This window comes from Asterias rubens, chromosome 3 (genome assembly GCF_902459465.1).
Source record: "Asterias rubens chromosome 3, eAstRub1.3, whole genome shotgun sequence".
In the NCBI taxonomy this organism is placed as follows: domain Eukaryota; kingdom Metazoa; phylum Echinodermata; class Asteroidea; order Forcipulatida; family Asteriidae; genus Asterias; species Asterias rubens.
Genome location: NC_047064.1, coordinates 7971710 through 7998486, shown reverse-complemented (window position 1 = coordinate 7998486; position 26777 = coordinate 7971710). Strand labels below are relative to the sequence as shown.

The window sequence follows — 26777 nt, the reverse complement described above, 5'->3', positions numbered from 1 at the left end:
GACGACCATTATTTTTGTGACATTTTTTAACCCACTTCTCAAAAACTACAGCACACTTTAGGGAATCTCTCTTTCACCAATTTTTCAAACAGTGTAAGTTTAATCTTAATCTGTGGACATGTGTTTTGTGTCCGACAAAATAACCCAAACCCTTTAAGGCACGCATCTACGTAGCCAACTATGATGCAGTCTGTTAACCTTTAAAGCTGACGCTTTTCCAATTTAATTTCGCCAATAACGGTGCGACTCTACAGCAGGCAACCAATCATGCATGAAGATCAAGCCAATATTGAGATACTCTGCCAGTATGATGCAAAACAACGTGCCACACCGTTGGAAACAAGCGTTTTAATTTACCACCCAAAGTCGAATACGCTAGGGCAATACAGGGTGTCTAAAAAGAAGTATGAAATGGCTGCCGAATGAAAAAATACAGGTATATGTGATTTTGTGGGAAAAGGTTTAGTTTTTATGATATAGCGTATGCACTCAACTTCCATATGACACAAAAAGTCTGAAAATTACTCATGCTTGTTGCACTGCTCAGTTTTGTAAAGGGTATTTATTAACATTTTAAATAAATATATGTTTTTGTTTTAGTTGTTGTTTTGATATTTGTGTCTAAATGTTATATTTTAAATAATTTGTGTATGTACAGTCACATGCAATTTCTTTCGATAATTGTGTATAAATGATATACTATTATATATATTTGTATGTACAGTCACATGCAATTTGGCCCTTGGGCCACGATTTAAGGTTTAAATTAACAAAATAAAAATAAAAATAAAATAAAAATTAAGTTGCGCAGGAATTAACCTTCCAATTTGTAAGAGAGGTAACATCATAGCTTTGTAGAGAGATTTAATAGAGAAAAAGAGCAGAAAATTAAGTTGAATCAGTGTTTAATTTGTTTAGCTCAGCTGAAAGCATTTCCTTAATGGTTAATAAGCAATTCCTTTTTTAATGGAAAGTTGACGCAGTCCCGTGACTAACCTCCAACAGATTCGTTGTTGTCGTTCAATGAAATCACCGTGATTGTTTTTTTGTTTTTTTTTCAACAATCTTATTAATTCTACGAGTCATTGTGGCTGCCGCGCAAGGTTTGAAATTAAATTGCCCTCAAAACTAGGAGTGTCCTATTCAACAAAATAATGAATTAAAATTCATTATTTTGTTATTAACGCTAAGGAAGTTAACAATTTTTAAAATCGACGGCCATGACTTTTCGTATCCATCAATTATTATGAAGAGCGGCTCAAGTGTCCAATCCGTTCTTCGCGGAAAATTGGCCCGGGTTTGGGCCGGGTTGTACGGTGCCCTTTGGGGTGTTACCCCCCCCCCCCCCCCCCCCCCCCCGGATGCAGTGATGAGGGCGGTCAGATCCACGTGAAGTTTACCAAAGATGGATGACCATCCTATTCCCCATTACCAATATTAGCTCAATTCTGTTATTTTATTCTTTGTTTCACTCACATCCAATAGAGCAAGTGCCAATAACAGGATGGATACAGATGGCCGAGTTTGACCAGAAAATTTAATAAAGACGTCTCGACCAAGCTGCTGATTCGGGCCTTAAAGGCAGTGTACACTATTGGTAATTACTCAAAACAATTATTGGCATAAAACCTTATTTGGTAACGAGTAATGGGGAGAGGTTGATGGTATAACACATTGTGAGAAACAGCTCCCTCTGAAATGACCTAGTTTAAGAGAAAGAAGCATTTTCCCATGAATTTGATTTCGAGACCTCAAGTTTAGAACTTGAGGTCTCGAAATCAAGCATCTGAAAGCACACAACTTCGTGTGACAAGGGTGTTTTTTTCTTTCATAGTTAACTCGCAACTCCGAGGACCGATCGAGCTCAAATTTTCACAGGTTTGTTATTTTATGCATATGTTGAGCTACACCAAGTGAGAAGACTGGTCTTTGACAATTACCAATAGTGTACACTGTCTTTAAGTGATGGTTGTTGTGAATCATAATTGTCAAAGACTAGCCTTAACAGTTGGTGTATCTCAACATATGCATACAATAACAAACCTGTGAAAATTTGAGCTCAATCAATCATCGAACTTGCGAGATAATAATGAGAGAAAGAAAACACCCTTGTCACACGAAGTTGTGTGCGTTTAGATGGTTGATTTCGAGACCTCAAGTTCTAAATCTGAGGTCTCGAAATAAAATTCGTGGTAAATCACTTCTTTCTCTAAAACCATGGCACTTCAGAGGGAGCCGTTTCTTACAATGTTTTATACTATCAACCTCTCCCTATTACTCGTTACCAAGAAAGGTTTTATGTTAATAATTATTTTGAGTAATTACCAATAGTGTCTGAAGAACTTCTTTGTGGGGTACCACTTTAACAAACAAAACATTGTGAGGTAGCATGGTTCCATTGTTAAATGTACCCCTTAAGTTGACGTTTAAGGGCATGCCTATATTAGTTTAACAAAAACGAGATCGGGGAAAATGACACACCGGGTACAGTCCTAGCTTTTGTGTCGTGAACAAAATCAACCGTGACCTCGCAAAACAATGGAAAAACAAAGAGGTGCCCTCGGGTTACCATTTTACAAACATGCGTCTGTCATGATGTGGGATCCACTTGGGTCTTAAAAAATCAAAGGTATAATTATTGGTAAAGCTTTGGACCCCCTGAGAGAACGGGACTCTAAAAGCTCACCAGGACCCCACAAGCCACCACCGCAATGGTGCGTGAGGCACTTTGGCCTATGTCACAAGTTCAAACACACTGCACTTGGAGTACACTCTGGTTGTCTATGGGATCACTATGGTTGTCTATTGGATAACTGTAAGTATGGGTTTGCTATGTGAAAACACGTTGACATGTTTTCCTACGGGACAGTCTGTCTAACATGCTCGGTCAGTGCCCCTCCCAACGTGCCTATAAAGTATCGTCAAGATAGTTAATTACTTAATCTTGCGTTTTTCAGTATTTCTTTTCTGTGACGTCGCTGAAATTATCAGAAAATAGAAAAATTAAACCTCTCAAAGCCTGTTGTAAGGTCATAACCACTTTGTGAAGTACCTTCAAGAGTTGCACCAAAATAGCTTCTTGGACAATGGCAATGCCAGGAGGAATCACTATACAAAAATACAAAAAACCAAGAACAACGAGTGAAATCAATTAGACACCGCAATGTCAGACAAAAAGCGTATCCCCAAAATTGCAAGACCGCACTTGTGTCTGCCGCGTGCTATTCAGACCAAACTCCGTCAATTTAATTTGACATAGAATGAATCATAAAACTATTGGCAATTATTTCTTATAGGGACACAACATTATGTATAATTCAATTGGCGTACGTAACTGAGAGAGGTGAGAGAGGAGGTTCACAAGTGCGATATCATTTTCAGAAATTATTGTGGGGATAAAGGTTCCTCCTAAAAATGCACTGATGGACAAGTTTGGTAATAATATTGTCAAAGACCAGTCTTTTCACTTGGTGTATCCCAACATATGCATAAAATACCGACTATACGAAAACTAGGGCTTAGTTGGTCATCGAATTTGCATAAGAGTATTGAAAGAAAAAACACTCTTATTGCATTACTTAGTGTGCTTTCAGATGCATAGGAAAAGGCTTCAGCTGAAGTCTTTTATTATTTGAATGTAAGTTACCTCTTTCTCAAAGTCTACGTTACTTCAGAGGGAGCCGTTTCTCAGAATGTGTTATAGGCCTACTATCAACGGCCCTCAATTGCTCGTTACCAAGTACGTTATGCTAACAATTATTTTAAGTAATTACCAATGGTGTCCAGTGCCTCTTAACGATTTGTGCTGATTTTGGGAGTCAAAGTACTCGTGGTTTTCAGTCACTAACTTATGGAGACCGAGGAGATTACACACTCCATAGGGGTATTCTAAAGACTGGGGTGCTCCACACGGGATTTTGTGTACAAAGTAAATGGGAGGATGTTAACAATGTTCATCCAAGATATCCATGATTTTACAAAGCATACAAACATCCATACAAAACCCTTATCTCATGAAATCGCATATCAGTGATACATTATTTGAAATGTAAGAACTTTGGTACTCACAAGCCTGGTCTTTCAAACTTCAAGTAGTAAATGCATTAAACATGCATTCATAAATACCTCGGACAGTTTCGCTATTCCTTTTGGTGGAGAGCGCGTCACGTGGGTGTGTATAAACCTTTGTTTATGACCGGTAAAAAGTGTCAATTCATGGGCGTGACACGCGACCTTACACCTGTTCTTATAAGACAGTTTCTTCATTCCTATTGGTCGAGAGCAACGGCTGAAACAGTTGCGCCACATCACGCCTTATAAGGAGTTGTTTACCCGAGGGCGGCGGAGGGCTTTACCATTTCATAGCTGGAGGGGTGTTGTGTTGAGAGAAATCATTTAACAATATAATTTTTACATTTATTTTACTTTTTGTATGAATGGGAATCAAGTGGTTTAAACCCGCCAAAGCCTGGTTTTTTATCTCGACTTCGTCTCGGTAAAATTATCAAGAACCAGGCCTCGTTGGGATTAATCCACTAGTTGAAAACCTCTTCACCACTCATTGATTCCCTTAATAACGTACGCAAAAAGCTACCATCATGTTCTGTTTCTTGTTAACCCATCCTGCAAAATTCCACACACAAATGAACGAAATAAAGACGCTAATGTGATTTGTCATGAAAGAAATCCTGACAGAACTGTTTTGTATTCGTGCCTCATATTCTGTTTTTGCGAAGATCCGGCGCCGATTTCCTTTTTGTTTACTTTTGGGAATAATATTAACCCTCTAGTCCCTGCACCGCCCGAGTTTGCCGAAATGATTTTTCAAGATTCTTGCAGTAAATTACTGGAATCATAGTTCAACATTTACCAAGGCTGATTATTTATAAATAAATGCACAATTGTTTACCCTTTCGGTGATATTTGTACAAGTCCTTATGGGGGGGGGGGCACACAATAAACCCCCTCGTTAAACGCCTACGGTAGTATTCGTGGCGACTATTTTTGTATGATGATAAAATGGACACAATAGCTTTTCAAGGCTTTTATCTGGCTCAGTGCTGATTATTTGCGAAGGCGTTACTTTTCGACCATATCACCATAAATGATAAATACCGTGCCCTGTGTGTTTACTAATGATCGTTTTGTTGGGTAAGAGCTAAAATATTTCATCATCATTAGCTTCGACAAGTCAACTGTGAAGGGATGAATCAATAATGATCTATACAAAACTAGATGGATTCACCAATGCGTAGACCTACTAATGACTATTTTGTTTTATTTTGATGTTTCTTTTTATTCTACAAACAAAAGCTATAGCGAGGTTTCCTCCTACCGCATAATACAGTGTATCGCTTTAGGTGGCCGGGCGGTCCAGCGGCTAAATGGTTAATTATTACACAATGACCGGCGTAGTAGAGTGAGTTGAGGTGATGATTGTCACACCAACTGTACTGATCTGTCTAAACTCGTGTAAGGAGACTGCTTGAATCAACAATGACCTTCACTTTGGTAAACTATAACTTGGTTAAATTTGCCGGAACTGTTTTGTAATCATGCCTCGAAAACGAAGATCCGGCGCGGGTCAATTAGTGTGTTTGCTTATTAGGAACAATACTACTAACTTAATACAGAATGACCATTGTACGCAACGATGGATGAGTTCGTTTGAGATTGTCACACGAACTGTGTACTGATCAGTCAAAGCTCTTGAGTCAGTCAAAATAATTGAATCAACAATTGACTTTGACTTGGTTAAAAAAATAACTTGTTTATTAACATCTCTTTGTCGGATGTGAAGGGTGATGGTTATCCTTGGGTAAAATCATCCGACTATTGACAGCATGCAGTGTTAATCTAATAGTAAACAACCTTTAATACTAAACAAATGATCGAGTGATAAATCTGATTAAACTTGATGTTGGTGTTACAGGCCGACTGGGGTTCTGTAGTGTTTGAGAAAATGAGTCAAACAAATCAGGAAAATAATTTTCGTATCAGGAGACGAACATTATTTTAGCATGTAAAACGTATTTTCGGGCCATTGTTTTTTTATCTTCAAACGGTGTAAGTTTAATGTAAATCTGTGGACATTATGTTTTGTGTCCAACAAAAACTTATACCCAAATCCTATAAACAAAATGATCGGGTGATAAATCTTATTAAAGTCACCTGGAAGAGGTATTTTGTCAAAATAAAGCTTTTGTCACTAAATAAAAATGTGTTTTGATGAGTACAATATGAATAATAGTTAACTAAGGTTCTAAACATTTAATTTCCATTTTATTAACAAATTTAAAGCCCGACCCGAGAGAGCGCTGTTCGTGACGTCAATCGAGGCGCGAAATTTGAAACTGACCACAGTCGAAACGTACAAACTCACGACTAGGACTTCATGTACTTGCACGTAAATAACAAACCTGTGAAAATTTGAGCTCAATTGGCCATCGGAGTTTGATTTCGAGACCTCAAAATTCTAAACTTGAGGTCTTGAAATCAAATCTCGAAAACTACGTCACTTCAGAGGGAGCCGTTTCTAACAATGTTTTATACTATCAACCTCAGCTCCCCATTACTCTTTACCAAGTGAGGTTTTATGCCGATAATTATTTTGAGTATACCAATAGTGTCCACTGCTTTTAAAGATATAGCACGTAATACTGTACATTTTTATTGGGATAAGCTCCGTATGTTAAAAAAAAAAAAAAAAAGGTCAGCTCCATTCCTGTGATACACAAACTAGCGAAACCAGACAAAATAAACATGACCTAGCAACCTTTACATAATAACTCGTCAAATTTGAATAATATAATAGGAGGCCTATTCAACCAACACGCAAAACCCCACATGTAGAATTCGGTGTATTCACCAAAATAGCTGGTCTTCTAAAACTTACTCGTGCACATTAAAACCCATTCAACCAACACAAACAGCTACATAAGTTTATAGATTATGGTTTTTCCACATTCGTCACATTCATGGTCAGATGAGAGTAACAGCTGTTAAGGTGTGTCACTCTACCATTGGTCCAACCATGGTCCAACTCAGAGCTTGATGACTGAATTTCTTTGGTACAACGTTCAACACTATTTGATGCTGTTTTTCAAGCCATCACTATAGTTTCTTCCAATTTAAGTAAGTTGGACTATTTACATTACAAAAAAGGAAACCATGAGTATAGGATTTGTTTCAAAAGTAACATTGTATTTGTTCTGAGAGCCACAACCAGTACTGGTACTCTTGATTCAAAGTGTAGAATAACACACCGCTGTTATTACTTAAAGGTAGTGGATACTATTGGTAATTACTCAAAATAATTATTAGCATAAAACCTATCTTGGTGACGAGTAATGGGGAGACGTTGGTGGTATAAAACAATGTGAGAAACGGCTCCCTCTGAAGTCCCATAGTTTTCGAGAAAGAAGCAATTTTCCACGAATTTGATTTTGAGACCTCAAGTTTAGAACTTGAGGTCTCGAAATAAACCATCTAAACGCACACAACTTCGTGATAAGTGTGATTTTTTCTTTCATTATTATCTCGCAACTTTGATGACCGATTGAGCTCAAATTTTCACAGGTTAGTTATTCTATGCATATGTTGAGATACACCAACTGTGAAAGGCAGTCTTTGACAATTACCAATAGTGTCCACTGCCTTTAACCAAAATAATGTCGTTCATATATGATAAGCTTTCATGATATTAAGGGCTGCCCTTCTGGCAACTCTTTCTTTATACAGCAGTAGGCATACACAACAATTTAATTGATTATTGACTCCTACGTTTTCATTATAAGCACAGCTGCCCACATGCTGACAAGTTAAAAACATTTTGACTATTATTTTAGACTCTATCCTATTATTTACAAAAACAATTGACAGTTAATTATTTCAGATAATTTAAGAAACAGCAATAATGTATGTTTTGTTTAAAGGAATTCAGTGGGAAGTACACGCATACTTTTGCATTGCAGGATTCTGATTTTAAAAAGAGTTACATTAAAGTGTTTTTTTTCGTAGACAAATCGACATTGTTGTGTTTACAAAACTATGTATGTCTCCCCCATTTTCTACTACTGTTTTAAACGTTGAATATTGCTTTCACTTTGTGGTTGCTTCTTTCTGTGTTGTGATATTTTGTGCAATAAGGGGGAAACTAAATTAAGGGATAACCCAGCATGCCATTAGCACTCAAATTTCCCCATTTAGACAGATGGGTCAAGGGAAGCAACTTATGGTTATAAAGTGCGCTACTCTACACTCCGAACTTGAGTCTGATGATGCCCTAGACCGCTTGGATTATTAAATTCCCTTTTTTCACATTTCCTTACATTTCCAGGTCAACAATTGAAGCTCTTTCACAAAGCAAACGAGTTGGCTGAAAGAGTGACAGTTGAGTCAGTCTTAAAGAAGATCAGCCAGAGACATCTTGAATGTCACATCTGCATGGACCGCTTCAAGGAGCCCAAAATGCTGGAGTGTTCTCATTCATATTGTCTGGAATGCCTTCAACAACTTGCAGAAACAAACCCAACTAGTCATAAGCTTATATTATGCCCAGTGTGCCGTGCTGAAACTTCATGCCACCAAAGCAAAGATCTCCAAGAAGGCAGATGATGGGATTACCAAGGAGGTTACAAGGATCAAAGAGGAAGAGAACAAACTGATTGAATAATTAACCAAGACTTATAGAGACAAAGCCACCGAAATGGAAACTGCAGAAGCCACAAACAACAATGAAATGACAAAAGCACAGAACGGGAAAGTTTTGGTTAATCAACTCATGGTTAAGGTGAATTTTTTTGAGAATCTACGTCTCATAGAGAATCTCTTGCAAGACATAAAAGACCACACAGAGATAAAACCTAAACAATTACCCAGTAACTTGACTTTTGACCTTGAAGATGATCAGAAATCATTCGGGAGACTGAGAATCAAAGAAAAACAGAAACAAAAAGGAGCAACTTTTGCTGCAGCTACAGCTTGCAAACCCCGGAGAAAACTGACATGGACACTGAAAACAGAAATAATAATAATAATAATAATAATAATAATAATAATAATAATAATAATAAGACTTGTAATGCGCACATATCCACCCTGCTGGGTGACAAGATGTATAAACAGCGACCAACAAAAGCAAACAATCTGCGCATTGGATGCTGCTTCATATTGCAATAGCGATGTTGTTGTCTGTAACTACAACGGAACCTTGATCAAAGTATTTGCATCCAGCAATCAATCCAAGGTCATCCAAAAAGAGCTGTCAATTGCCGGTCTCAATAATCCAAGCAGAGTGACTGTGAACAAGAAGGATGAGCTCATTGTTGTAGATAACACTGCAGTTTATAGGATCTTCAATAAAAAGTACATTGGTCTCCATCAGTTCACACATGTACATCCATTCTTCCAGCCATCCTGTATAGCAGTCGATGACGACAATCTGATATCAGTTGGATATGAGTATCAGGGTGAAATCAATCAACACAAATCAGATGGATCCCTCATCAGAACTCTGCCTGCTCCAGGGATTAATAATAACCTGACTATCCACAAACGTCAACTCATATACACCAAGATCAAGAATGGCAAACAAATTGTATCAATTGACTAAGCATTCTGCTGCCTTGATCACTACTGATTTTAGTAAAGCTTTTGATCGTATTGACCATCACATTTTAATTGAAAAGTTCATTCATTTAGGTGTGAGAACCTCTATTTTACCATGGATTTGTAGTTTTTTATCTTCTCGTTCACAGGCAGTGTGGTATAATGGGACACTTTCAAACTGGGAAACCTTCAAAGCCGGTGTCCCACAAGGTACCAAAATTGGACCGATTGCCTTTTTGGTCATGCTTAATGATTTTGTCACTGATCATCAAGAGGTTACTCACTATAAGTATGTAGATGACATGACCCTTAGCCAGTCTTTTAAAAACTCTGAGAATGCTATTGGTTTGCAAAACGAATTAGACTGTCTCCAACAGTGGGCTGACACTAACAACATGAAAATCAATCCTCCCAAGTGTCAAGCTTTGAGTATTTGTTTCCAACGCACCCCAGCTGTACCACCTAGTTTCCATATGGTAATTCAGCCATCACTAACACAAGCTGTATGAAAATTCTTGGGGTTCATCTACAGAGTAATCTGAAATGGGATACCCAGATAAATTCAATGTGCAAAGCCTTCAACTATAAATTGTACCTTCTGCGCCAATTAAAACGGTGCTGCACTTCTATTGATGATTTGTTGAGTGTATGTTAGACCAACTATTGAATATGCTTGCCCAGTCTGGTATTCAAGCCTCACGAAGTCTCAACTTGGATGCCTTGAAAAGTTGCAGCGCAAGGCTCTTCGTATTATCTTGTCCTACGATTACTGTGAAACTAAGTCTTTTGCTGAAATGTATTCTCAGCTTGGCCTCCCTGCCATGGATGTTAGACTTGAGCAGCTCTTCGTTAATTTTGGTAAATCCCTCCTCACTTCTGACAGATATAAACAATGGCTTCCCCCACCTAGAAACAACAACCTGAGAAATTCCAATAAACTTTGTACAATTAAATGTAGGACTAACCGTTTCAAAAACAATTGCATCCCCTCCCTAGTTGTGCTGCTCAATCACCAATAATTGTTCTGTTCTGTAGATAACTTGTTTTCATTGTGTAAATGTTTGTAATATATACTTACAGTTTTTAAATTTTATATTCACATCTACTCTATTTTTATAATCTCGTATTGTATATTTGCTGGTTTTTGATGTTTTAATGTATTTTTATATTGTAAACCTAAACACAATTCAGCCTTTTGGCTGCTACGTTTGATTTTTAATAAACCAATAATAATAATAATAATAATAATGGTGGCATTGTATTCTCAGTAGATATCAATCAGTCCACTTGGCCCTGTGGTTTATGCAGTGAAAAATATGGCAGCATCTTCGTGGCTGTATTGGACAAATCATCATCGAATAAGATCCACCATTACAGTCCTGATGGCGAGTACATAGGTTGTATCATTAAGGGCTGCGCTCGTCCAAATGCTATAACAATCACACCAGCTGGTGATCTAGTTGTGGCTTCAGGTGAATCAATTCAAGTCTACTGCCACGACAGACAGCCATGGAACTAACTCATAGTTCTCTACGTGCACGACAGTTGCCAACACCGTCAGTAAAGTTAACTGGATCGAAAAGGCCAACTTTTAAGTACTTGAACCAACTATTGTCGATAATAGAAGAGTTTGAAACGCTAAGTGGCAGCAGACTTACCAGGTAAGTAGGACTAACCGTTCATTGTTTATGTAGTTCTGAGCATTGTCACATTGCAAGTCTGCTGCCACCAAGCGTCTCGAAAGTCCCCTATTGATCGTATTGCTGTGGCACAACAATCTAGACAAATCAAATGAAGAGACGGCAAAAACTTTTCTCTATTGCCCTGCTCAATCAACACCAACATGTTTTAGAATTAGAATAGCTATTTTTTTTTCCAAGTTAGAGTTTAAAGATTTTCTACAAAATGACTGTAGTCTGCAAAATGTAAATACTTCATTTTTAAATTTAACAATTTTATTGTGATAAAAAAATATTGGCGGTCAAAATGGGAAAAGAGGGCATTTCAAATTGTTTTGAACAAAAACAGATTGTGTACACAGCAGAAATTACATCTGAGTAACCACTAGTTGTATAAACACGGCCATTCCATTGAAAAACAGCTTAACTAAAATTACTTAAACAAGGAAAAAGTGCCCCCGTTTACATAGTAGTTTCACGAGTCCTGTGAAAGACACTGCTCGTTGGTTCAAACTCCAACCATTCCAAGTAAATGCCTGTGAATAGAACTCGGGAAAGTACTATGATCAAGTATACAGTTTTAAAACACATTGGCGTACAGGGTCAAAGCCAAAATTAACAGGCCAACCCTCTTTTTCGGTTATGTGCTCATGCTCAGAACTACGTAAACAATGGAAGTTTATCTGGTAAGTCTGCTGCCACCCAGCGTTCCAAAGTTTATAGACCACACGGATTCTTGAAGCTGTATAATTATTTTTTTCTCTCTATCCATTGGTGTAACGTGTATGATGATGAAAAAATAATCGATAAAAAAGACGTCTGAATCATAGCATGAGTATAAAAAAGGCAAACGACTTGGAAAGCTAAAACCGTTCGAACAACGTGCTGAAATTTCCGGCTACGTCACCCGGAAAACTGAACACGCCGGTCTACAAGGTTCCAGCGCAGGTACGAAACGACCGCGTGTTCGTGAAAACAGTGAAAGTTGTTTCGTATAATACTCGTCGTAAATAATGTTTGAAGATGACAACAGAACTTTGAGAAGAGGGAAAAAAATATGTTGCCAAGGTATACCAAAACAATTGTTGCATGATGTGGTTTCGGTCGATGAGTTTTGTACACCCTCGGGGAAAATGGCACCCTCGGCTTCCTGGTCCGGGCGCCATACCCCTGGCCAAACGCCACGGACCGGCCCCGGACCGGCCCACGGAACAGCGCATCAGGTTATTATTTATATTTTTGCCTGGTTCTGGGCACCATCAATTAGTTCCCTAGGAGCACTTCCTATGGCCAAGTTTCCTTTTACCTTTTTCAACGCTCTGTTATGCCATAACAAAAATAGATAGCCCCATCAATTGTCGTTAGTTTTAGAAATCTCAGCACATCATCCCAGTTTAGCTCTTACCAGCTGTAAAGGGATTACTCCATCAAGTATCAAGTATCAAGAAATACCAGCGTGTGGCATAAGGGGCAGACTGGTAGGGGCAGGCACATGTTACTAAAATGTATACGAAAAGGAGCCCTATTTGGCACTTAAGTTCATCTTCCCAAAGATCGTTCGACCCCCACATTCACTGTTGGGAAACCACTTCACAGACAGTTTTGCGGTCTTCTGCCAAGCCGAAAATCTGTCCCGAAGATTCTGTCCTCATACATGGGCTGGAAGAGGAGGCGCTGTCAGCAGAAGTTTGTACACTGTTCGCCATAATAGATGGGTTAATCTCCTGCCACGCCGGAGCTGAAAACGTGATTTCGAAAAGGGCCATCCACTTGTCTGTGGGGCCATCCATTTTCGAAGAGCGCCCCCAAGAGTTCGGCTGTTTGTAAACATTAGGCTGGTACTAAGATAAATATCTATGCATCTATTTTCATTGTGACTGTTCCAGGTACCAGACAACGATAAATGAGTGCGTGTACTGTAATCAACCCTGTAATCAGAAAACCCAGCATATGGAATCAGCGTTTTGCTGACACCCGAGTGACAATAATCACACCCCACCTAAAGTTCTAATAATGCAGGTATTGTTATCTTCATATTAATACCGCTCCTCCTCGGTTTAAGAATATAACGTTTACGGTTTTCTTTTTTTCGTGAGCTTCACACATTTTCAATCAACAAAAAATTACAAAGTCAAATTTCAAAGTGTCACTGTGGACGTGGTTAGTTGCGATGATGATTGATGGTGTTTTTTTGCAATTCCCCCAAAATGGAGTTGCATTGCCATTGGTTGGATAGTTGCGATAACGTAACCCTCCTGCCGACGGCTACCAGGAGGGTTACGTTATCGCAACTATTGGTTGGACAGCCATGACAGGATTCATTTAAATTTAATTAATATAATAATATTAATAACAATAATTTTAATAGATGTTAAACTTGCATCGGGGATAAAGAATATTAATTTTGGTTTTTACCCATACATCGATGTGTGTTAGCACTGTAAACTCAGTACTTTCCCGAGTCCTGTGAAAAAAAGAAATATCACAGGCATGTTACTCGAGTGGGATTAGAACCCACGACCCTTGCAATTCTAGAGCAGTGTCTTACCAACTGGACCACCGAGGTTGCCCGGTAGCTAGAGGCAGTTCGAATGCTATGTTTTGGCAGCGGATACCGCAACGATATAATAGATGTTAAATTTGCAACTGGTAAGAGGAGGATATAACCAAAACCAGATTGACAAAATGGATAGGTTTTATTGAATTAAGTAATGATTTTTTTTTAATAAAAAAGTGTCCAGTTGAACATGTTGAATTGAACTTTGAAGGTCACAGGTGTGGAATGCTTGTCATTGAAGAATATTGGGGAAGCTTGTTCCAAAGTCAGTATGTTAAAATCGTTTGCAGTACACGCTGCTAAAAGTTAGTAAAACATAGGATTTGATTTTTGAACTGCTACCGAGCAGTCTCGGTGGTCTAGCTAGTTGGTTTGTAACTATGACACAGCTCTAGCTAGATAGAACTGCAGAAGGTAGTAATTGCCTGTGATTTTTTTCACAGAACTTGAGTAAGCACTGAGTATACAACAGTGCTAACACACATGTCATCAGTGTATATGGGTAAAAACCAAAATTGTATTCCCTGATGCAAATTCAACATCTAGGCCTATTGGTATTTTTTTAAATTGTGCCAAAGTGTTGGAGCTATATGGAGATGAACGAAAAAGCATGATGGCCATACAAATACAAGAGTCTATACAAAAAATTATCTCATATTTTGCTCAAATTACAAATAAAATCTTTAATAAAGTTGTTCATTGTGATTTTAGGATAATCTGGAAAAAAATTGCAATCCCCTGGATCCTCCTGGGGGTCGTCTGTCGTCAGTATTTCAATGGGAAGATCGAGGGTTACGAACCTCGGGACAGGAGGATCATGTTACGACTGTAGAGTTTGTAAAACTGGCTCGGCTGAACAGGTGTAGTGTTGTGTAAGAAAATGTGCAATAGAGAACAACTTTTGGTATTGATAGAAAAAACATTATTCCTCTTTTTCCTCCCTTTCTAAATCTATTTCTCCAGAAAACTGATGACCTAACTGCTCAGCAGATTGAAAACTTACCCATTGATATCAGCTCCAACAAGCTTCTTGGTAAGAAATTGCACAGCTGTTCCACAAACATTGGTGGATGTAATGTGTGTATTTATTACTTCAATTGTATGTGTACAAGCCTGATACTTCATGCAGGCAACAAGGGCGATGGCCTCCATGCCCCCTGGTCATTGCCTTGGTGCCCTTGAAGGCTCCAGTAGAAATGTCTTTATATATGGTGCCCTTTACCGAGGAGAAAATGCCTTGGTGCCCTTGCCCTTTCAAAAACGAAGCATACAGGCCTGAATGACATGTTTCACTCTAGAAGGGTTCTTGAGAAAAAAAAAACAAGGGACCAAAATACAAGGTGTAAGCAACACTAGAAGTTGATTTTTTTCCTGAACTTTTGGCACGTACATGTACATGTAAAAATACATATATACAGGCCTGTATGCTTCGTATTGAAAACTGCAAGGGGACCGAGGCATTTTCTCCTCGGTAAAGGGCACCCTATGAGGAAGTTGTCGATTTCTACTGACATCTACATTGTAGCATTTTTAGCATTTATTCAAGGGCACCAAGGCAATGACCATGGTAGCAATTGCCTTCGTTGCCTCTGTGAAGGATCAGGCCTGCATTTTAGACTCACTGTATGTTTTGTACTAATATTGAAAAGGAAAAAAAGGAAAATGTTTCTTGACAATAAACATGATCAACTGAATACAATCTGTGACCTGGTGACAGCATTTTATCAATGCTGAAATTGTTTACTGACATCATTTTGTTTCTCATATAATTTGGTTTTGACCAGATTGGCTGATAAATCGCAGACATGTTGATCCGAAGTGGCAGGCAGCGGCTCTGACCGTCAGAGAGAAGATCAATCTGGCAATTCAAGACATGCCGGAGGTGGATGAAATCAAGGAGCTTCTTGCAGGAACATGTGAGTTTGTTTGGAATGCAAATTACTATTTGATCAGACGTGTTGACAAGTCGTTAAAAATGTTTGTTGCGGTGATAGCGATCCGACTCTCTCGGCAATTCTCACAACACTGGCATTATGCTCGTGAGACTACTGCTCTTGCTGCTGTGGTCTCATTTACAGGAAGCCAGGAGCCTGGAGCAGGAGTAAGAGCAGTCTTTTGTTCCGGCTGGGGTGGGGGGGGGGGCAGAGGGGGAGATACTGAGTGTTACGCTTTCCAACATTCATAAATACCTCAGACAGTTTCGCCTATTCCTATTGGTGGAGATCGCATCACATTGGGGTGTTTAAATGGTTGATAATGACCAGTTGGAGCTGTTTATGACCGGTTGTTTTTGGATATGCTTGTGCAGGTTAGCCCACAACCTCGCTTCAAGGTGTGATAGATCTCGCCTTGCAATTTTAGCCCATGAATAGGAGGATGCATACTACGCGCACAAATGCAAATCCCAAAACTGTCTCAGTCATTAAAATGCAACACACATACAGAGCTCAAGGCTTGGGCCTTTATCGCACGGCCACAACCCTTGCGGTTTTAAACGGCAGTTTAAGAACTCGTCGCTACCCTTTTATTTTGGCATTAATTAAAGACTACAATTTGTCGTCACTATTTTTCCTTTCATTTTGTGTCACTTTTCCTAAAAAAAACAGGGTATATTTGGCTGAAATTATTTACAAGAAGTTGATTAATTATTGATATCTCCATAAAAACTCAAGGCTTAGCAAATTTTGTTTTCTTCTTCTCATTATTTCAGATATCAATTACTTCCACTGTGTGAGGATAGTTGAGCTTCTCAAGGTTTCAGAGTCTGGTTCCAAGAATATCTTTGGCTATTACTCATCACAGAGAATGAAGGTACTAGACGGTTATCTCTCGTAATTCTCACATTCAAATCAATGTTTTCCCTGGATAATCAAGGGCCAGGCCTTACTCTTTATTGAGGCAGCAGAGACTCAATTGGTCATCGAAGTTGCAAGAGAAAAATAAAAGACAACTTGTTTGCATAAATTTGTGTGCTATCGGATGCATAATAAAGGGCTTCAGGCCTGAAGTATTTTAATAATATTTGAGTGAGAATGTAACTCTTTCTCAAACACTACAGTACTTTATAGGGAGCTGTTTCTCACAATGTTTTATACTATCAACAGCTCTCCGTTGCTCTTTAACAAGTAAGATTTTACGCCAACAACTATTTTGAGTAATTACCAATAGTGTCCAGTCTCTTTAAAAGTATGACCACTTAATCGCAAAAACAAAGAATCTGTCAATCTTATGTTTATCTTTTATTTTGGAAGGACTGGCAAGAGATCATTAGCCTGTACGAGAAAGACAACATCTATCTGGCTGAGGTAGCTCAGATGTTAATTCGGAATGTCACTTACGAGATTCCAGCCCTGAAGAAACAGACGGCAAAATGTCAACAGATTCAAACGGTAAGTGAAATTTATCAGCTGCGTCCCCAATGGAGTGATCGTATTAACAACTTTTTCTGGTCCGTTTACAAGCTTTATGGTGCTCCACAACTTTGAATCTTCTCAATATTTTTGTTGGATCATCCCGTCCTGCAATAAGGCATAAGTGGCAACACACTTGCATTGTAAAACGAAATCGCCAGACTAGGGACGTGCGCACACAGACCGGGTCCGCTTGTAGCATGGTCCTCCCGTTTACAGACAGACCCAACTCATTACCAGAGTTTAACTAACTGGCGTCATATTATAGACATTGTCCAGCCAAAGCTATACGTTCTAGCCAGACCAAACCCTTTGTACAATCTTTTTAGGACCAGTTTGGATGTTTTGAGTTTGGTGTGACCCAGCCTAAGGATGATTAGTAACCCACCCAACTTAAGGATGATTAGTCTCCCAAATGATTACCATTGTCTTTCTTTAACACCATATTAGGAATGCCAGAGGAAGGAGAAGGATTATCAAGACAGTGCGGGAGCAGCTAAAGCAGAGTACCATGCAGCCTGTAGGAAGCTTGGAATAAAGGTAGGTTCTCACTATTATTGTTATCTGGTGATGTAACCGAGGATTCCTCATAGGTAAACTTAATAATAATAGCAGTAATAATGACGTCTTCTATAGCGCCTATTACAAAAAATGCTCATGGCGCTTGCTTCAATAAAAAAGTTCCCTTTTGGTTGTCCTCCAGCGGTGCAAACATCAAGACAATTAAAAAATCCAATGTCTATGGAATGTTACTAAAATAAAACTGTAGCTCTTAAGCCTGAGGAAATAAGTAAACAAGCGTGCTTGCTACATGTATGTAACCTAGAAACATCAGGCTTAATCCCTTTTCATCCTCCATAAGTGTTCTGGGTTCTTTTATATATGTGTACTACTAATCCCAATACACAGGACTTATGTACGGCTTAATGTCCCATCCGAGAGACAAAACAATTAGGGTACAGCATCTTGCTCAAAGATACAAGTGTCATGACCGGGACTCAAAAAGTGCTTTACTGGCATCAGTGCTAAGGTAAAACCAATAAAAACAATAGATAAAACATTCTTACTGTAATTTGTGGTTTTGTTAAAAGGGAGAGAAAGTCAAGAGAGAACTTCTGGAAAAAGTGAAGACTCTGCCCGAAACGTTCTCGGCAATCACAGAGAAGGTTGTTGACCTTTCGCATGTGATGGAGTTCTACGATACGTTTGTGCAGTTTACGATAGGCAGGTAAGGATTGAAATATTATTCCATTCTAACATTTTAAATTCTTTGAGAGGAAAGCTGCTTATAATCATACAGTTAAATAAATGCTATCTTTTTTTAATGAAACATCGCCAAACTTACAAGGTGGAAGTCACTTGAGGGCTACACTTTACTGATTTGGGCTATCGACCCAAATCAACTGTCACCAGGGACACGTTGTCACCTACTCTTGGGGCTGAAACAGGGTTACCACCTTCACTGTCCAAAAGGATGTGGGCATGGGTATCATACACTATAGGAGCTTGGTGTTAGAGCAGAATGTACTACCTTCCCAACTCTTTAATACAAGGCAATTTTGGTTAAGGGTCTTACTCATAGACACAAGTGTCATGACATGGGATTCAAACCCAGTCTGTACTGTTGACAACACCAGAGCTTGGGCCCAGTGAACTAGACTGCTCGGCCATGACACGCATCGATGCATGCCATAACTTCCCAGTTGTCACGATGAAGCTCTTGAGCACATCACCTGAATGTGAAGCGCCTTGGGCGTCACAGAGTCAAGAATAGGAGAGCTATATGGGAAGCCACTATTATTGTATTTTGCATTGACAGCTGTGATGAGAGTGGACAGTCCAAAATCGAAGTGCTTCCGATGCTTAAGTTCATTCTAGAGAACGGCAACTGCACCGTTTACCAATGGCAGACAGGAAAGAAACCAAAGTCTGTCGAGGAAGTCTCGCTGTCGTTTCTTGAGGAGGAGGAAGAGCAGAAGGAGGATGAGGTTTGTTTTTAAACGTAGATTTAAATTAAGGGAAGATACTTTTGAATTAGAGTTGTTGTTACCCAATTTTTTTTTTTCTTTATGAGAAATCATCTAATATCTCAAGGCCATACACAGCCATTTCAAGGTGAGGGATGGGAGGGCTAGCTACACTTAACCAGGGGCACATTGCCACTAGACTTGTTTCAAGTCCCATTCTCGTGTGAGAGGTCCTTAAGCTATTACCTGAACTTACTATGAAACAACCCGTAGCATACAGTACAGTGCGCGTTCGCCGTCAAAATGTGGTCCCTAGAATGGGACTTGACAAGGTCGTTTCTTACTCTGCAGGTTGTTATTGGAAAATCTCCCCAAATGGGGATATGTACAAAACCAATGGGAGCGTGGAAGCGCTGCCCTGTCGGTAAAATATTCATTATACTCTGTGACATCACAGTAGAAGACGTTGTAAGGCAAGCGTCTATACGCGGCATGCACGTGGGGTGGGTAAACTCATTAGCAGGCAAGGGGGTGTCGGTGTCATAAGTCGTTTTATTGCACTTCCCAAAATTCAAATTTCGCAAACAAAACCGACCCCAATGTATGTTACAACGTATTACTTAAATTCAAATGAACATTTAGTGCTTTCTTTTTTATAATTAATTGGTTATTAAAAAATGTATTTCAATCAACAACTAAGTACTAACCCACAAGTGACAAATGAACTAGTCTTACATGTACGTATCACGTAACATTGTTACATATTCATAAGTGAATACATTTACATACCGGGCGACTGCGACATCGTCAAGTCCCTGTCCCGCATGCGGAACAGGTTTTGGAATGGAGAGCATCACAAAACAGTAGTTTCCTGGGGATGGCACGGGATTGGGACTTGAGTCAAGTCTACATTGCCACCTACTCCTGGGGCTAAAACAGGGTTACCCCCATCACAGTCCATAAGGATGTAGGCATCAGAACCATCTACTAGGAGCCTGGTCGGTAGAGCAGAATACTCTACCTTCCCTACTTTTTAGGAAGCGTATATGGTTAAGTCCCTTGCTCAAGGGTACAAGTGTCATGACCGGGATTCAAACCCACACTCTGCTTCTGACAACACCAGATTGTCTATTTATAGACCCTCATAAGGAACATCTGAAACAAGTCTGTACAAAGGTGCAAACAAGGAATAATGTTCTCCTTTTTGCAGTGGTTCCGTCGCAGGTCAACCTGAGGGTGGTTTTACATGGCTTCCTCTCTGTGACCAAGACAGATAATAGTTTGATTTAATGAGTGAACCAAACAACATAATTACATTTCAAAATCTTGCAGAATGTTTGTTGTCAAAGTTCAGTCACGTTCTCTGTTCTTCAAGGGGAAAGAAGCAGAAGAGCTGAAATCAAATAATATTGTTTTGTCCATCTCTGATTCAAAGCCAAATAGTAATAATATTAATAATAATAAGCAGTTCTTGTAAAGCGGATAATACAAAAGAGTCTCTATGCGATTCTGTAATTAAAAATGGAAAGCCGGGTAGAAGTTAGAGCTAATTAAATTTGGTTTTGATTGGAAAGACGTTGTTTGATCCTGAAGCTCCATGATTCCATTTAGGTTTCATTTCATTGAATTTGTCTAGATTTCTAAAGAGTGAACCAACAATCAAGTTGGACAGGAACACAATAATTGTGAATAACATAGTTGACGTCAAAAAAAAAACTTTTTGTCTCGGCTCTTGTAAAATTCTTCAGACGGCTTATAATTGGAGATGAAAAACAAAAAACGTATTTGATTTAACATTTGTTTTTTACTCAATTCACAACTTTGTTCACAATTATTTTGTTCCGGTCCAACTACATTGTTGGTTCACTCTTTAGGAATCTAGGCAAATTTAATGGAATTAAGCCTAAAATAAATTATGGCGCACCATGATCAAATAATGTCTTTCCAATCAAAATCCCAACAAATTTAATAAGCCGTAATTTCTTCCCAGCGTGCCATCCAAAGAGTCAAGACTGAAAACACCTTCGGGGTAATTTCAAACAGAGAAGAGGATGTCAAGTTTTCAATTGTATATTAACGTTGTGTTCTTTTTCCATACATGGTACATGTATATTCTACATGTTTAAATCAATTTTCTGGTTTGTTTGCCCTCACTTTTTACTCTTTGGTCAGTGCCAAGGTGGTATAATGTAATTGTATGATCTATTTCATGTGTTCTAAAAGTGGCATAAGCCTATTTGAGGTATTGTGGATCTGATAGGAGTGTTGGTTTGGTTTGGGTGTATACACACAAATTTACCCAAACCTTATAGTGTTGTAGCATATTGTCCGCCATATCTATAAAAAAAAGTTGTGTTATCGTTTATGTACATGTACCATCTTTTTCTTTTTACTCAAAAAGTGTCACCAATGAACGGCCCAAAATACACATGTTGTAATGGGAGAGTTATTATCCCTCAAGAAATACTATTGAATTTGGGACATGTACCAAGGCAAAACAAATCAGTAAGATTTGGACATTTGAAAAAATTTAAAAAGCTTTGCATTTAAGGGTCAAAAGGCAAACAAAAAGCAGGCACTTAAATGTTTTTTTTCCCAAAAGTTTAAAAGGAAGGTACACGTTTGGTAATTACTCAAAACAAATAATTATTAACTTAAAAACTGACTTGGTAACGAGCATTGGATAGCTGTTGATAGTATTAAACATTGTGGGAAACGACTCCCTCTGAAGTAAAGTAGTTTTTGAGAAAGAGGTAATTTCTCACGAAGAAAATAAAGGACTTCTAGCTAGAAGTCTTTTATTCCTATCTGAAAGCACACAAATTCGTCCAACAAGGGTGTTTTTTCTTTCATCATTTTCACGCAAATTCGATAACCGATTGAGCCCAAATTTTTACAGGCTTGTTATTTTATGCTTATAATGATGGGATACACCAAGTGAGAACACTGGTCTTTGACAATTACCAAACGTGTACAGTGCCTTTCAACGGTTGAACAGCCCAACCCTAATTTAAGTTGATATGGGTCACAATGTGTCCCAATGGCCCCTATCTTTCTAATGTTATACACAGATTGACTGGGGTGATATGGATGGCGGAGAGGCTGATGGGATTGATTTTGGAATCACGCTTGAGGAAGGAGGGTCAGAGGTCATCAACTTTGACATAGAGGTCAGTTCCTTTTTAGTGTTTTATGAAAGATTATTACCTTAAAGGTAGGGTCATGGATAAATAAATAAATAGGGTAAATACTCCAAAACCAGTTAATTACCATTCATAAATACCTCAGACAATTTCGCTATTCCTATTGGTGGAGAGCGCTTCACGTGTGTTTAAACCTTTGATAATGACCAGTAAACCGGTTGTGAGTAAATACTCTGGTGCAAGACGTTTTTTGTTATGGGCGATGCGGGCGCTGTCGGTGAGGTTGCAGCGCTGTGTGTGAAAGGAAAACAAGAATGCGTTGCACCAAGACTATACGCGCACAAACAGAACCGGAAACTGTCAGAAATAGGTGTCTCATCAGTCATAACAATGCAACACACGGACGTCGTACATGTACATACAGAGCTCAAGCACGTCGGAAACGGATAAGTTTTACAGAGTTTCTTACTTTATTACGCCTTTTAACCAAAAAGGCATTTTTGAATGGCAATAAAAGAGTAGTGTGACTCGTTCTTTAACGGCCATTTAAAACCTTGCAGGGGTGTTTTAAACGGCAGTGAAAGAACTTGTCGCTACCCTTTTATTCCATTATTGCAGCTTACTTGGTGAGAAGCTCTGCAGCTGTTGACAGTATAAGCTATATTTTCAAAGTGAAATGGTTTGAATCATTTTGTAAGTACTACCTCGTTGCACTATGATGATATTATTGTTATCATCATCATTATTTATAAATGAAGGTGGCTGATGAGACAGCGGACAACGTCTCTCTTGCAAAGGATGATGGGATAGCAAGAGGCACAGATTCCTTCACACTCCTGGATCATCCACCGACAAGAAACAACTTCACTAACGATCTACTAGAGGCAAGTGATATTTATGAAGCCTTATAAATTGTTATATATTGTAAAATTTGCTCCAATTTCTCTTTTCCTGATGAGTAGAAAGAGAACTTTGGACTTTCTTGGCACTCCATGTAATCGGGTCTTTCAAAAGCCCTTTTCACACTATTATAATTCCCTGGGAAATAGCCACTCCCTATTAGCCTTTCAAGATAAAGAGTAACAGATAACGATACATGAACAGCATTCTCCAGGTATTTGCTTTGAATCGGACTACATGCTCCCATAAAATCTTCACTAATACATGTAAACCACAAGGGAATGACAAAACAAACGGGTGACTAGAGCAGGATTTGAACCTGTGACCCCCAAATTGACGTGCTGGTGCTCTACCAACTGAGCTGTCCAGCTATTTTGTTTTAAATTAGATGATGGCCTGGTGTTTCGACCCTAGCAGTGTCTCCAAGGCCCTTACATGTATGTATATTGTCCGTTTCCTCTTTTTTGTTATACCATCGGAAGATATCTTGATAACTACTTTTTCACTGTATCACTAGGTATTTGTGAGTTAACAGGGGTCGAAATTAAGCGTATTTTCATGGTAGTCAGCAGGGCTAGTAACCAATAATTTTTAGTAGCCCTGATGAGATTTTGGTAGCCCATAAGACACATTATGTCTTGCGTCACGGCTCAAACTCTACAATACACCATTGCACAGTTCTTTGTTGTTTGTAGTGATGATTTTTGCATTGTTTTTCCACTAGCCCGTCGGGCTATCAAACTGGAAAAAATCAGTAGCCCGGGTGTAAATCTGGTCGTCCCGGACTAGCGGGCTAGTGGCAATTTGGACCTCTGGAGCACTCTGGCATTAGACTGACAAAAGCCAAGCAGGAACCCACAGGCACCATCAAAAGTTTAATTTCAATGTTCACTCTGGTCCAGATACAATCATACGAAAGAAGGGGGAAGAGTCTAAACCAAGATTTGTTTCCCGTCTTTGTCACAGCTTGAAGCATTCCTGATGCAACGAATCAACGAAATGAAAGGAACCATGGACATCCTGTCTGCTAACCAATTCCAAAGTGCGCCCTCTATCCTCCAAATGAAGACTAGCGACGACGTGTCGGCCATGCTGGTCAAGGTTCGGAGTGTCCTGAAGTACCTGACAGATAGCACAACTCAGCATTTACTTCTTATCAAAAGCTCACCAAAGTAGGTTGTATTATTATTTTTGTTCTACCCATACACCGATGTGTGATGGGCACTCTATGTTTCCATGAGCCCTGTATCAAATTGCCTACTAACTGGCACAGAAGAGACAAATTATTATAGCCTCAGCTTTTGAGGGCAAATAATAACCAAAATTGTAATCCTTGTATCCCTTAGGCATGTCGGCAGGATGAAGTTTTTCTGATCAAACTTTATATTCCAATAAAGTCTGATAAAGGCAACGTTTTTGGGATATAGCCAAAAATCAGGAGCAAATATTATGTAAACCTTGGAAGAATAATCTGTAATAGGAATGAACAATCTGAGAAAGGTTACTGACGGTTATGCTTCTAGAATTCACTTTTGGGCACAAAAACTGATATCTTCTTGCATAACCACATAACTTTGAACCAACGACCTCCGGATTAACGTGCCGGCGCTCTACCAACTGAGCTATCTAGCCCTATATTGGCGGTGTCCCTATTTTGTCAATAATCTCTGCATCTTTTTGTCGTCCTGTAGGTACGTCGACAGGCTGACAGAATCCCTGAAGCAGAAGTTTATTCTGGAGGAGAAGATGCTTGCCTCCAAAGAGGCGGTCCATCAGAAATCCCTTGAGTATCTGAAGGAGGAGCAACTCATACAACCCAAGATTGACAAGCTAGTCGCTAACACCAGGACATTACAAAAACAGGTAAAGTTATTAGGCATAACATGTAGCAGCAACCGATTTTCATTGTATAGCATAGCAAAATGCAACACAAAATGTATCAGTTGCTACTAAAAACATCAACATTTGCTGCTCAATGTTAGCGTTCAGTATGCACAAAACTTGTTCAGTCTAACTCTTTTGCTACGCAAAGTTACTGGTTGAAATCATTCCTTTTACATGTGTAAATATAGTGTACATGTACATGTCACAGCGTGAATCTTAGGGGATATCCACAATGGACCTTATGCACTGATGTCATCCAGCCGCCATCTTAGAGGAAAAACAATGACGAAACATTATTGGCCAATGAACAACCTCTATTTGACCTCTAAGTGAGGGCGCCCTACTGAAATGACGTTATGTGCATAAGGTCTACTATACCACAGGGCACCATTTTGTACTGAACCAAAAATTTATGTACATAATTTGAACATAAATCTTTTTGACTAAAGATATTACACAGTGAGATACAATTATTCAACTGGAAAACACAAGACCACCAAACTTGTCCAGTCACAAAGTGTTCAGGCCTAACACATCCAGTGTTAGTTTCTAGCTCTGGTTAATTACACATAAAGTGGTTCAAGTAATTGTCTGTTAAAAATTATTTTAAACATTTATACACACCATTGACTTTATTTTCGATGTATTTTCTTGTGGTTTTTTTTGCAGATCGAGCATGAAATTTCCACACGTTACAAGAATCGACCGGTGAACCTAATGGGATCAATCAATACGATATGAACGTCTCTTATTTTGCTCATTTTTAAACTGGAAGGTTATGTTTCCATTTCATTGTCGTATATAAATTATATTCAAATGTTATATTCATTCAACGTGCCCTGATGTCATCAAGTTCTAAGCAGACTGTTCTGAATAGGCTAATTGTAAACAATATTGTGGTATTCCACCAAGTTGATTTCTTTGGTTTGGGTTTGAACAAAGTCAAATTGACAATAGGGGGATTTGAACCAACGACATCCGGATTAATGTGCCGGCGCTCTACCACCTAAGCTATCTAGCCTTATGTTGGCAGTCTCCCTATTTGGTCAATATCTTTGTTTTGGGGTGCCCGTCAGAAGACATTGCAACCGTTAACTTCCGTGTAGCCAGGGATCACACCCAATTTTAAGATATAACCTGGCAGCCGGGGTATCACCTTAAGGGGATGCGAATTTTTAATTCAGATATCAAATAATAAACCACAAGGGAAACTGACTGAGTTGATTCTTTGGTGAAAGAAAATTCCATCAATGACCACCCCTCTAGGAATTCCTGTTGGAATTGTACAAGAAATATCTCAGCCAAGGGCAAATAGCCACTCCTGTGAAATTGTGATTCAGTAATTAGACTATAACACTTATTCTAGCCTCTGTAAAGTCAGTTTGGCCGGAGTAGAACCCACATCCTTGTGATTGCAAGTTCTGCAGTCTAACCACTTGACCACTTTTAGAAGCAATTGCATTTTATTTTGGGTATCTGAGCAAGTGCACAGCCACAACCATTGGTACACTTTTTGTTACAGACACCAAGTGAACAACAGATAATTGTTGGTAAATCTTTGCAGATCTTGTATTTTTTAGTCATCATTGACACAGTGGTTGTTAATTTATATATAAGTAGGATTTGAA

General features: G+C 38.9%; 2 protein-coding genes across 2 annotated transcripts; both read left to right on the top strand.

The window, feature by feature from the left end:
- The first annotated feature begins 6995 nt into the window (after nucleotides 1–6995).
- On the top strand, nucleotides 6996–10753 carry LOC117287777. Its single transcript, XM_033768295.1, has 3 exons — nucleotides 6996–7134; nucleotides 8339–9026; nucleotides 9108–10753. The coding sequence occupies exons 2-3, from the start codon at nucleotides 8708–8710 to the stop codon at nucleotides 9611–9613; spliced, it is 825 nt and encodes a 274-aa protein (XP_033624186.1). The 5' UTR covers nucleotides 6996–7134; nucleotides 8339–8707; the 3' UTR covers nucleotides 9614–10753.
- Nucleotides 10754–13222: 2469 nt separating this feature from the next.
- On the top strand, nucleotides 13223–26777 carry LOC117288552 (CDK5 regulatory subunit-associated protein 3-like). Its single transcript, XM_033769452.1, has 13 exons — nucleotides 13223–13307; nucleotides 14809–14878; nucleotides 15630–15761; nucleotides 16556–16656; nucleotides 17097–17234; nucleotides 17706–17795; nucleotides 18347–18483; nucleotides 19075–19243; nucleotides 22294–22392; nucleotides 23124–23249; nucleotides 24232–24437; nucleotides 24957–25128; nucleotides 25819–26777. The coding sequence occupies exons 1-13, from the start codon at nucleotides 13302–13304 to the stop codon at nucleotides 25888–25890; spliced, it is 1518 nt and encodes a 505-aa protein (XP_033625343.1). The 5' UTR covers nucleotides 13223–13301; the 3' UTR covers nucleotides 25891–26777.

Bases quoted from the DNA above. Each gene is read 5' to 3' on its own strand.
- LOC117288552 (XM_033769452.1), top strand. The intron at 15,762-16,555 runs GTGAGTTTGTTT...TCATTATTTCAG, and splicing joins GGAGCTTCTTGCAGGAACAT to ATATCAATTACTTCCACTGT. The intron at 17,235-17,705 runs GTAAGTGAAATT...ACACCATATTAG, and splicing joins AATGTCAACAGATTCAAACG to GAATGCCAGAGGAAGGAGAA.
- LOC117287777 (XM_033768295.1), top strand. From the start codon at position 8,708: ATGGAAACTGCAGAAGCCACAAACAACAATGAAATGACAAAAGCACAG. The intron at 9,027-9,107 runs TAATAATAATAA...CACCCTGCTGGG, and splicing joins ATGGACACTGAAAACAGAAA to TGACAAGATGTATAAACAGC.